This window comes from Polypterus senegalus, chromosome 17 (genome assembly GCF_016835505.1).
Source record: "Polypterus senegalus isolate Bchr_013 chromosome 17, ASM1683550v1, whole genome shotgun sequence".
Lineage (NCBI taxonomy): Eukaryota > Metazoa > Chordata > Cladistia > Polypteriformes > Polypteridae > Polypterus > Polypterus senegalus.
Window position 1 is genome coordinate 101,322,296 of NC_053170.1, and position 10,193 is coordinate 101,332,488.

The 10,193-nt window shown below is 56.2% G+C and overlaps 1 protein-coding gene across 3 annotated transcripts; it reads right to left on the reverse strand.

Annotated features, from left to right (window-relative positions):
* Positions 1 to 921: 921 nt before the first annotated feature.
* Positions 922 to 9,796, reverse strand: si:ch73-364h19.1. Of its 3 annotated transcripts, none has more exons than XM_039740106.1 (5): positions 6,939 to 8,120; positions 5,259 to 5,377; positions 3,753 to 3,851; positions 3,055 to 3,225; positions 922 to 2,088 (listed from the first exon to the last, which is right to left on the reverse strand). In XM_039740106.1, exons 1-5 carry the CDS (start codon positions 7,030 to 7,032, stop codon positions 1,969 to 1,971), a joined length of 603 nt encoding a protein of 200 aa, XP_039596040.1. In that variant the 5' UTR covers positions 7,033 to 8,120; the 3' UTR covers positions 922 to 1,968. The 3 variants fall into 3 exon arrangements, 2 of the variants coding, with proteins under 2 accessions (XP_039596040.1, XP_039596041.1); XM_039740107.1 differs by having other exon boundaries at positions 922 to 2,085; positions 6,939 to 8,119; XR_005631082.1 differs by lacking the exons at positions 922 to 2,088; positions 3,055 to 3,225; positions 3,753 to 3,851 and having other exon boundaries at positions 5,264 to 5,377; positions 6,939 to 9,796.
* Positions 9,797 to 10,193: the final 397 nt, after the last annotated feature.

Consider the following 10,193-nt stretch of genomic DNA (forward strand, 5'->3'; position numbering starts at 1 on the left):
CTTGGGGTTCACTTTGTGGTTGCCATGGCGATCCATTGACATTATTAAAAAACGCAAAGTTTAGGGTCAGCTTCAGTGATGCGAAGGAGGCTCGGAGTTTAAGAAAGCAACTTGACCCCCCGGTGAGCCACTGGGCATCTCCACGTACAGACGGGCACCGTGAGTCTAGCGAAATCCCGCCTGCTGGGCATGCCTAGGGCACCTGGCACACCAGAGCTCCACTACCAGCTGCGTTGTCTTGATGTTCGGCCCCATAACAAATGTTTGGTTTTTCCCTTTATCTATTAACATTTTTAAAAGGGTCCGAGAGCCCACTTTAAGGGTCCAGATGGTTTGCTGTGAGTGTTAATGTCTGTCTGTCGTCACTCGCCCGGGGTCTGCTCGCCACTTGATGTGTCATTTTGTAGTTTGCTGATAGTTCTTCTGTATTTGAGTTCGGCTTTGCGTGTCCGTAATGCCCGTCGACTCAACTGCCATTACATCCATGAGCACATGGCAGGCACGGAGCAGTGCCAGGCTTCATGTGGACGGATGAGGTGTGCCAGCGAGTTACAAACCCCCCAGTCCGGCGGTGGGAGATGTCTTGCAGCTGAACACGCTCCACGTCGGACCCCGTTGGTGAAACGTGGCAGGAGGGCCGTGTGCGAGCAGTGCCAGGGTTCAATGTCACAGAGCCTGGCAGATTAAACCAGACGGGTGTTGCCTTGAGTGGCATTCCCTTCCAGCGTTTGTGTGTCATGTGAACGGGAGAAGCCTGCCAAGCTAATATTCTGTCTACCATATAATAAAACGCTAGGGTCAGTGTGCCCAGGCCCCCCGAGCCGTGCGGGAGTGATGGGCGAGTGGTACACGGGGTGGCACACACTTGTTCATTAATCTGTTGGCTACTGCAGCCACTTGACAAACTGAACATCTCAATTATTTGATACAAAAGTCAACATTTTATTGAGTTTGGACATGAAAGTCAAACGGAATCCCATTTGGGTGGCGCGACGGCTCAGACTGCAGTCTAAAATGGGATGAGAGCCCACGTCGAGGAGTCCTGTGCTGGAGGAGCTGATGGGGCCGCTTGCTGCTGGTGGCACATCTGAGCGGCGCCGTGACCCCCAACCCCGACGGACCACTCTGTGCCGTTGGAGTCTCACGGTGCTCGTCCCTGACGTCCCCTTCGGATGGAGCAGAGCTGTGCTGACGGGACTCCAGCGCCGCACTCAGAAGTTGAGTCTCGTGTCCCTCACCGCGGCCTTCGAGTGTGGGAGAGACCGACGTGCCAGCCTTCAAGACATTCAGCGGGGCTAATCGCTCGCGTCTCGTCTCGGGTGGCTATGGCGAGAGAGGTGCCCCGTCTCTGCCACTGTGGTAACGCATCAGGCCCGCTCCTTTTCTGTTGTGCCATGTTTGCTGCACATTTTCTAGCTCCTGACCTTGGATTCATTCTGCACTCCACTGGTTGTCAGCTGGGCAGTGCCAGGCCAAGCCTGTAGCCAGTACAAGGCAGGTGACTATTTGCCGCCATAACGCTGCTTGGCAGCTGTGCCCACCTCCTAACCCAGGACACAGCAGCCGGGCATGGAGCGTGGCGTTCATTGGTGTGCCAGTTCCGGCATGTTCCGCATTCTCGTCAGCTGTTGACCCGTCGGTCAGTCGGGCTCAGCCTCGGCCAATCGCAGCTGGACTCGAGCGCATCGTGTGTAGCGGGCAGAGACATCGTGATGCGCTTGGCGTTGGCGCGCCACTCCTCCGCTCCGTACCAAAGGATCACCACTGCAGTTTACAGTCCGCAGGGTCCGGCTGTCCAGTTCTGGGCTCCTTCCACCTTGGACGTGTCCCGATCAGTGCCTGGCGCGATCAGTTAGGGTGGCAAAGTCTTCATTTTGATTATAAAAAGTAAAAAAAAAAGTGTCTGGTAGAAGGCTTGGCCTCCCTGGCACACGAGTGGCTTCAGCGTCACCAGGCCCAGGGCACGTCTCATCTCGCCGGCTCAGAAGCAGAGGGACTCCCGGAGGTGCCATGTGTGGTGTCACCGGCGGGGTGCTCGTCCTCGGCTGTGACCGAACTCCAGATTGACTCTTCGTAGGAGGGCGGCTGCTGAAAGACACAAATGTTAATAGGGTCCTTGTTGCCACGTAGGCCGAGGGCAGTGAACTTCTTACTGGCACGGGCAGATCAACCTGCTTGTGGAAACGACAGGTGCCCGTCCACTCAACGAGTGATCCGTGGGCACTTCCAGGCCACAGACCAACCTCGGAGGGCAGGCCAGCAGGTCATTGAAGATGGCGTTCCAGACAGATCTTCACTTCCATAAGACACAGACCACCTCATAAAGTCCACCGAATGGGACAAAGGGAAGAATGAGGGCATTGGCCAGCCAAGGGCCCGTGGCACCCTCGGGGTCGTCACTCTGCCTGAGTGGCAGTCATCCGTCTGGGGGCACACTGGCTGATGCCAGTACGGTCACCGCTGGGGACATGGGGGCAATCGGGAATAGCGGGCTGCCACCACAGACCTGTGAGCTTTAAGGCGGGCGCAGCACTCGCCTCTGGGTCACCGTGCTCTCTAAAGAGCCATCGGCAGGCCCTGTGCCAGCGGGCAGACCTGAGTGTGCCCTAGTGCACCAACGTCCAGCAACCCTCTTTGAAAGACACGGCCATCAGGTGAAGGCAGGCGTGGCACACACCTCTGGCACTGCACAAGAGTGGCACCAGCCGTCCAAATAAACAGACCCGACTTGGGTCATAATTGCCGTGTTTCTTTCTTTTTGGTGCCATACGTAGACGTCGTGGCCCTGCAGTTTTCTGAATCGACGCTCCAGCCCACCGGGCGACCCCACGTCAGGGACCCCACCCAAACACTCCTGAGCCCAACGTAAGGCATGGACGAATGAGAGGGGCAGTCGCCATGAGGGTGGCAGGGCCGGGTGACAGACACTCTAAATAAGAAGATCGTGGACAGCATGAAAGTCGGGGGAGAAGGGAAAAGCCCTCCCACACACGTGCCCACCATCGAGGGCACAGCCACTGCTGCAATCTCAACTTCAGAAAAAGGGGCACTCACATCAGCTGAGGAGGGGGGCACAAGGCCAAAGCGGTCCGCGATCATCTTGTGAATGTGCCGCTGACGGTCCTTCTTGCGAACGCTCTCGTAGGATGGCAGGCGTGGCAGAGGGGGCTCCAGCGGGGGCAGGTGGTAGCTTTCAGGGGGTCCGATTAAGAAGAGCTGGCCTCCCTGTGAGAGACGAGAGGGAGCAGAGACAGGCGGTTAGCAGCTGAACACACTTGAGGATTTGTGAAAGGCGCTATATAGTAGGGAGAGTGGCGGTGTTGGTAAAGGATTTGAAAGGCGCTATATGACAAGTGGGGGTCCTCACATTCCTGAAACCCAGACGGGGCAGGTGCTGCCTAATAATAATAATGGGTGTGTAAGCGCTATATACTGTAGTAGACTGGTGCTGCCTAATAATAATAATGGGTGTGAAAGGCTATATAGTAGGGAGAGGCGGTGTTAGTAAAGGATTTGAAAGGCGCTATATGACAAGTGGGGGTCCTCACATTCCTGAAACCCAGACGGGGCAGGTGCTGCCTAATAAGAAGTAAGGTGAGTAAGGCGCTATATACTGTAGTAGACTGGTGCTGCCTAATAATAATAATGGGTGTGAAAGGCGCTATATCGCCAGTCCAGGCTCGGTCATATTAATGAACACTAGGCGGGGCAGACCCCCTCTAAAGACCCCCTACGACGGCCTGCCTTCTCACCTGCACCTCAGGGTTGTCAAACGCCATCGGGGGGCTCTGGAGGTCCACACGTGAGCTCATCAGGTTCTGGCTGCTGCTGAAGTAACTTGGTGGAGCCTCCTGAGAAGAGAAGACGAGAAAGAGAAGACATTATGGGATGGCGTTCTGACGTCTGCCCAAGTGTGGCCTCCTTGTCTTTATAGTGCCTTTCGATCTCGGGGACGGCGTCTTGGATGCAAAGAAGATGAAAATCAAACGGCCTGCCCACCATAACCACAAAGTGGCCTGCTGGGAGCGGGCAGAGGGGTAAGTCGCCAGTGGTCGGGTGCCTTGGTGTCACCTTTGTCTCGAGTCCCCATACTCCTGCACTCTTAATTCCCCCTCGGCCCCCCGACTGCTTTTATGAAGCTAACACTACAGTGTGTGAATCTCCACCCGTCTCATGTGCCCCCTGTTGCCCACTGTCTGGTACTGGTGCCCCTCCTGCACCACTCACTGCCTTCTTTGCTGTAGACGAGCTTTAACAGCAGACCCTCGCAGCGGGCCAGCGTACGAGTCAGTTGGGGGGGGGGTGCTGGTTTACAAGAATTGCTTTGCCCACTGAACCGCAGAATCTGGTTACCCGGGAAACACAAAACAGTGTGAATCATTAAACAGTGCCAGGCCACAGTCTTGTGCCACACAGAGGGTATGGCGCGTCCCGATGGCCACATTTGACCGTGTGATCAAGATGACCGCTGACGCCATCTCGTTGTACTGAGCCAGGGCACTCTTGGCACGGCCATGGCACTCACCTCAGGGTCTAGCCCGCCAGGCCCACCCCTCTATGCCTGCTGCTGTTACTCATTGGACTGATTCTGTAGGGGGTGCCATTCAAACAACAAAACAAATCGGTTATGGATAGCAGCGGCTGGCCCAGATGAGATGGTACTGCCCTCTGCACAGACGAGTGTTCTGGGAGGGCCACCCATCGTAAATTGCATTTGCCAAGAACCCGGGAATGCCAAGGGTGAACCACGAGGCAGGATGGCCATAGTGACGGGTTGATGTTGGCACTCTCACTGTGCACCGTACCAGGGCACAAGCATACTGTGGCGGCACACTTTGGAAGACAAATAAAAGAGAGGTGGGCAGCAGAGCACATAGGTGTGTTTACAGCACATACTGTGGCTAAAGTGCCACAGGTACAATACAGTGTGCCAACCATATGGGCAAACAAAAATATTTATGCAAGAAAGTCCAAAGATGCGGTGCTGCTCCATTGACGGGCCAGGGTGGCAATGTTACAGCAAGTGGGGGGTTCCAACATCCTCCCTGCACGTCCTGACAGATTTGTGCCTGTTGGGTGGTGCGATGCCCTGGCACCGTGTCCCGGGTGTTTCCTGCCATGGCACCACAGGCTGGGCTCTAACTCACCAACGTGTAGCGTCGGACCCTCCCGACGGCGTGTCTCTTTAAAGCAGGCACCTGTCCCTAGCCGGTGGGGCGGGTATCAAAAGGAAGAGGCCACACAGGCTGGGCACCTACCGGGTACTGCTGGCTGGCCATCCTGCCCCCAGTATGTCTGGCTTTACAGCAGAGCGGGTCCTTCTGGTACATGATGATGAGCAGCACCATGATGATGATGAAGAAGATCATACAGGAGCCTGGAAGGACAAAACAAGGAGCGTCAGGTGGGGTTCCTGTATTTTGGGGTCTCCTCCTTCTGACCCCCCTCCCCATTTTCTGTTACAAACAGCAGCACACATGGCAGGACCCCAAAATGGTGGCATAACGTCTCCCCTCGAGCCCCCATTGATTTCACCACACATGTTCTGCCCAGCACTGAATGCCCTTCGACCCACCTTTGTGACACATGGTGCCAGCCATGGTGTCATACACAAGCCAGAGTGACTTGGGCTCATTCTGTTTGTATGCTTAAGCAGGCTGCCAACTGTCCACAGGTTCCCTGGCGTGTGCCCAGGTGTCCACTGGCACAGTCTGATCCGGCTTCCATGGTGCACGGTGTGACAAACAGCAGCCGTCATCCTCCATTTCAGGGTGACAGTGTGAGCCAAGCCTGGATGGGATGACTGCTGGGTATGGAGCCAGTGTGCCAGGCTCAAGGTGAGTGGCGTGGCTGTGTGGGTGGAGCTTCAATGATCTCCTGCTGCCTTTTCCAGATCAAGTCCACGTCCCGTGTTACGCCAGTTAGTGTCTCTTAGACCAAACGGGGTGGTCTGTCTTGTGATTAATGGCATCCCAGCCTATGCCCAGCGCTGCCCACAACGCTCAAGTAGGAGATGTGGCTTTGGGAGGAAGTGAAATGCACACCATTCTGGACATGAATGAGGGAATGGACAACTTGAGTGCCATTCAGAAACCTGTGCCAGCACTTGTCACTCGTGATGCCAATTTAAAACAAAGACCAACAGATGGGCCTTGCCACCAGCCACTTGTGATCAGGCCGCTGTACCCTGTGCCACGTCCTGTTTAACACAGACATCTGTGCCCGTTGGGCATGTGTGCATCTTTAACTGAATTTGGGTTTTATGAGGAGATTTGACACCGAAGCAAAACAGAAAAGCCAGAAATTAACCTGTGTGGCACATCTTGGTGTGCCCATCCGTTCAGTGCCACTGGCTTTCTGTTGTGGGACACAGCTATGCTGAGAATGCAGAACAGACCGAGTGGACGGCCAAACCAGGTGGCACTCGACTGGCACTCTTAGAACTGAGTAAGTCCATTAACCAGAACAGTCGATCTCAAAGTGCCAACCAAGGAAAAGGGTGGGCCCCAGTGCTAGGCGAGCTCCCACTGCCAGTATCACCCCTCCACATTCCACAGGCTGATAGGAAATGCCAGGCCTGCTGCTGCTGCTGCTGCCGCCTCGGAGTTTTCTTTTTTGTTTCCACACATTTAAAGAATGCAAAACCTTTACCCACACAGGGCGGGCACAGTCAGTGCCATCAGGTGCGTTCTCGGGCCTGATTTTAGATCACCCCCCGGGGGGTTGTTTTACTAAGACCCAGACAGGACTGGCTCAGTACCAACAGACAAACACGACCACCGAGGAGGTGGGTGAGCGGCGCCAGTCAATAAAAAGAGACATAAAAACGAAGGGGGTCAGTCCCGAAATCCAATCCGCCGGCTACGCCCAGTAACCCTCTGCTACACGGTGAGTGTGCCCGGTCTGGACTGGCACCTGTGCCCCCGCCCTCTACTTACTTGTCGCTATCACCACCGTGAGCTCGTTGACCCCCAGAGCGGACATGACGGCCACTGTCGGTGTCACGGAGGTGGCTGGCGGAGCGGCGGACATGAGCAGGTCAGTGACGCAGCAGCCACAAGGTGATCTTCAGCCCGCGTGTCCTCATCCGCGCCGCTAGGCTCATTAACTGCTTAGTCCGGGCGACAAAGGAGGGCTTCGCTGTCGCGGGGGTCCCCAGCTGAAGGGCTCCTTAATGGCCGCCTCCCCTGTTTCTTGTCCAGGTGTTTTCACGGGCGGCACTCTTTGCACTTTTTATCGCGTGGCCCCGCCGGAGAGCAGGACATTCCAGGTGACTTGACGATCGCCGCTCCGCCGGTCAAAGTTCTCCCCAGCCGTGCGCGTCAAGAAGAAGAAGAAGAAGAAGAAAAAAAAGCGAGAGATGGAGCGATGGAGCGATCCTCGGGGTCAGCTACTTGGGCGCTTGAATGTCGCCGAGCCCACCTGCCCTCCCCGCCCCCCACAGTCACCTGGCGCGGACCACAGCACACAAGGCGGACGAGGCACTTGGTGTGAGTCGTTCACTGCGCGCCCGCCCTAAATAAGTTCACCTGCCAGCCAGGCGGTGGGTGGGGGCACAAACAAGGAGAGCCGAGCGCGCCGACTGCCCCGTCCGAAGAGTCCTGCGTCTCCATGGCGACCCGCGAACGCGGAAGTGAGGTCGTGACTCTCCGAAGAATGAGCGGCCGCGATCACGTGCCGGCTGAAGGCGCGGAACACGTGTGTGTCGTGACCGGCGGCATCCCGTCTGGGGTTCTCGCCTGCCCCCTCGACCCGCAGAACAACTCCGGCACTTCCCGTCCGGAAGTCGAGCTCGGATTGAGCAGATTGCGGAGCGCACACACACACGCGCACACACACATGGAACCCCCGAGGAGGCGGACTCACGCGACTGGACCTGCCCACCATGGCCAGGTGTGCCCCCTCGTGTTGGCATCGCTGAATTCTGAGCCTTTGGCCGCTCGAGACGCCACGACATTCTCCTGCTCTCTTCTAGTAAAATCATTTTGAAGAGAGGAGGCATTTGGTGGCCCCCTTCTCCGTCCAAGGACCAGGACCACCCTGCCTGACCCATCGATTTCCTAAGCCCACCTTTGCTGTTAATGGCCCTGAGCCTACCTGACCCGTCCACCTGCTGGAAACATCGCCAACATTGACACTGAGAAAACTGGCAGAGTCCACGCAGAAAAGGAGTGCACTGTTGTAGACAGAGTATGGCATCTTTAGAAAGGGGCACCATGGTGGCAGTGCCTATAAGAAAATCAGCCGACATATTTAGAAGGCTGGGGGTGAAGAGGGCAGCACGTATGGCACCCCTCCATGTGACGATGTGCACACCCTGGCATGGACTGCTGCCTCGTGCCCAGTGTGGATTAAGTGGGTTTGTTCGGTGATATTGTGGTCTCGGGGGACTCGCCGGATCTTCAGTCGGGGTCTGCCATGCGTTATGGCACTGGTGCAGTAAGAGAAAGGCGCTATAAAAAGTGAGCATCACTGGCCAGCGGATTGGTCTTGTGTTCCGCCTCCAGCCCCATTCCAGTCCCGTTTTCCAAAACAGAAAGCACCTGCACAGCACACACCTGCATGGCACCTGTGTTGGTCTGCACTGGCAGCTGGCATGCCCGTCTGCCAGTGGGTTGGCCTCTTGATTGGCTAATGTTTGAGTGCCATTTCAAAGCCTGTCCAGCCATGTGCAGTTGGCAGGCTCTCCTAACAGTTCAGGTGTCATGCTGGGCTGGTTGGCACCTTTGCCATGTTCTATGATGCTGTTCATGTATTTCCATTTCCAGGGTGGGCATATCCCACCCAAGGTTGGTCCTGGTGTGCCACCCATTGCCATGTAACATGAGACAAAGCCTCTTTATTTTAAATAGTGCCATTCCATCATCCTGAGACACATTACAGCTTGGGCGAGGTTGGCATCCACAATCCCAGAGAGTTAAGGTAACATTGGGGCTTACAGCGCAGGACTGTGGCCACCCGGGGGCGACACGGGCAGACATTGGAATATGAAACTTAATAGAGGAATAACATGTGGGTATGGCGGGCGAGGAGGCGAATTGTTCTTGCCAGGCTGTGCCACAAGGCTAGCGTGTCTGGATGGACTGACGATCAACGGTGCTGCCCCCTACTGTGCACCCATGCTGCATTACCGGCCGCTGCTGTTTTGCAATATCAAGGGCATGGCGGGCGTGTTTGAGGCGATGTCCGATGGCAGCCCAGAGAGATCTGAACCCTTGTCCTTGCTGTGCCCGGGTGAGGCCATTTGTACCACAAGTGCCCGCTTGATGGTTTGCTGCCTCTAATGACATTTTCTTGCTCCAGCGAGGTTATGCCACTCTCTCATTTCTGCTTTTTTATAGGGCCTCTCGCAGTTGGTGCCATCACCTTACTGAATGTCCTCACTGGGCCTGCCCTGACCTCTAATGTGCCAAGGTAGGTGGTGGCACAGTCATTAGCTGGCAAGTGGGTCCTCTGACATGCTGGAGTGCGGTCAGGGTTTGTTTCACCCAAGGATGGACGGTGGCTGGCCGGACAGCCACATGAGACCCCCTTGGGCGGCCCCTGGCAGGAGGGCAGTAACGGTGCTCAGCTTTACAAATCCTCACTAAGATGGCATTAGCAGGCGACGCTAAATTTAAAGGCAGCCGCACCTGCACGCCGAGCGGCCAGCTAAGTGGATCGGATTATGGGATGCGCAGGATGAGGAGGAGTGATGGGCACTTTCCTTTAGAGGTCATCCCAAAGCCCCCAGAGCCAAGCCGAGAGGGCGTCTTAGCAATGGTGCCCGCAGGCGAGTGGCGCCCAGTGACTGACCCTCCTCAGAGTAATCACATGCCTTTTGCTTGTGCCTCCTTCCTGCCAGTGCAGACCCTCAGACCCCCCTAACCCTATGCTGGAGGGAGCAGGCCAGGAAAAGGCTGGAGACGCAGGGCCATCGTGTCACACCCCGTCTCTTCCAGCTCCCTCAGCTGGCGTGTCCTTATGGGAGTGGCAGTCCACAGCCAAATGCCGAGGGTAATGCCCATGGCCTGCCACCGACTGTGGGCACCTTTCAGATGGATTATCGTCCTGCTGTCACCTCTTACTTTGTTTTCTTGGACTTTCTCTCATCCTGGCACAGCAAATGACGCTCGGCTCTGAGCTAAATGCCCACCTCAGTCCAGGGCAGCGGATCAAACGGCCTGGTGACCTCCCTTTTGGGCAGCACACCC

Excerpts from the sequence above, each read along its gene's own strand:
- si:ch73-364h19.1 (XM_039740106.1), bottom strand. The coding sequence starts at position 7,032 with ATGTCCGCCGCTCCGCCAGCCACCTCCGTGACACCGACAGTGGCCGTC. Across the intron at positions 3,226-3,752 it reads TTGACAACCCTGAGGTGCAG|GGAGGCCAGCTCTTCTTAAT; the intron begins GTGAGAAGGCAG and ends CGTCTCTCACAG. Across the intron at positions 2,089-3,054 it reads TGCCCCCCTCCTCAGCTGAT|CAGCCGCCCTCCTACGAAGA; the intron begins GTGAGTGCCCCT and ends TGTGTCTTTCAG.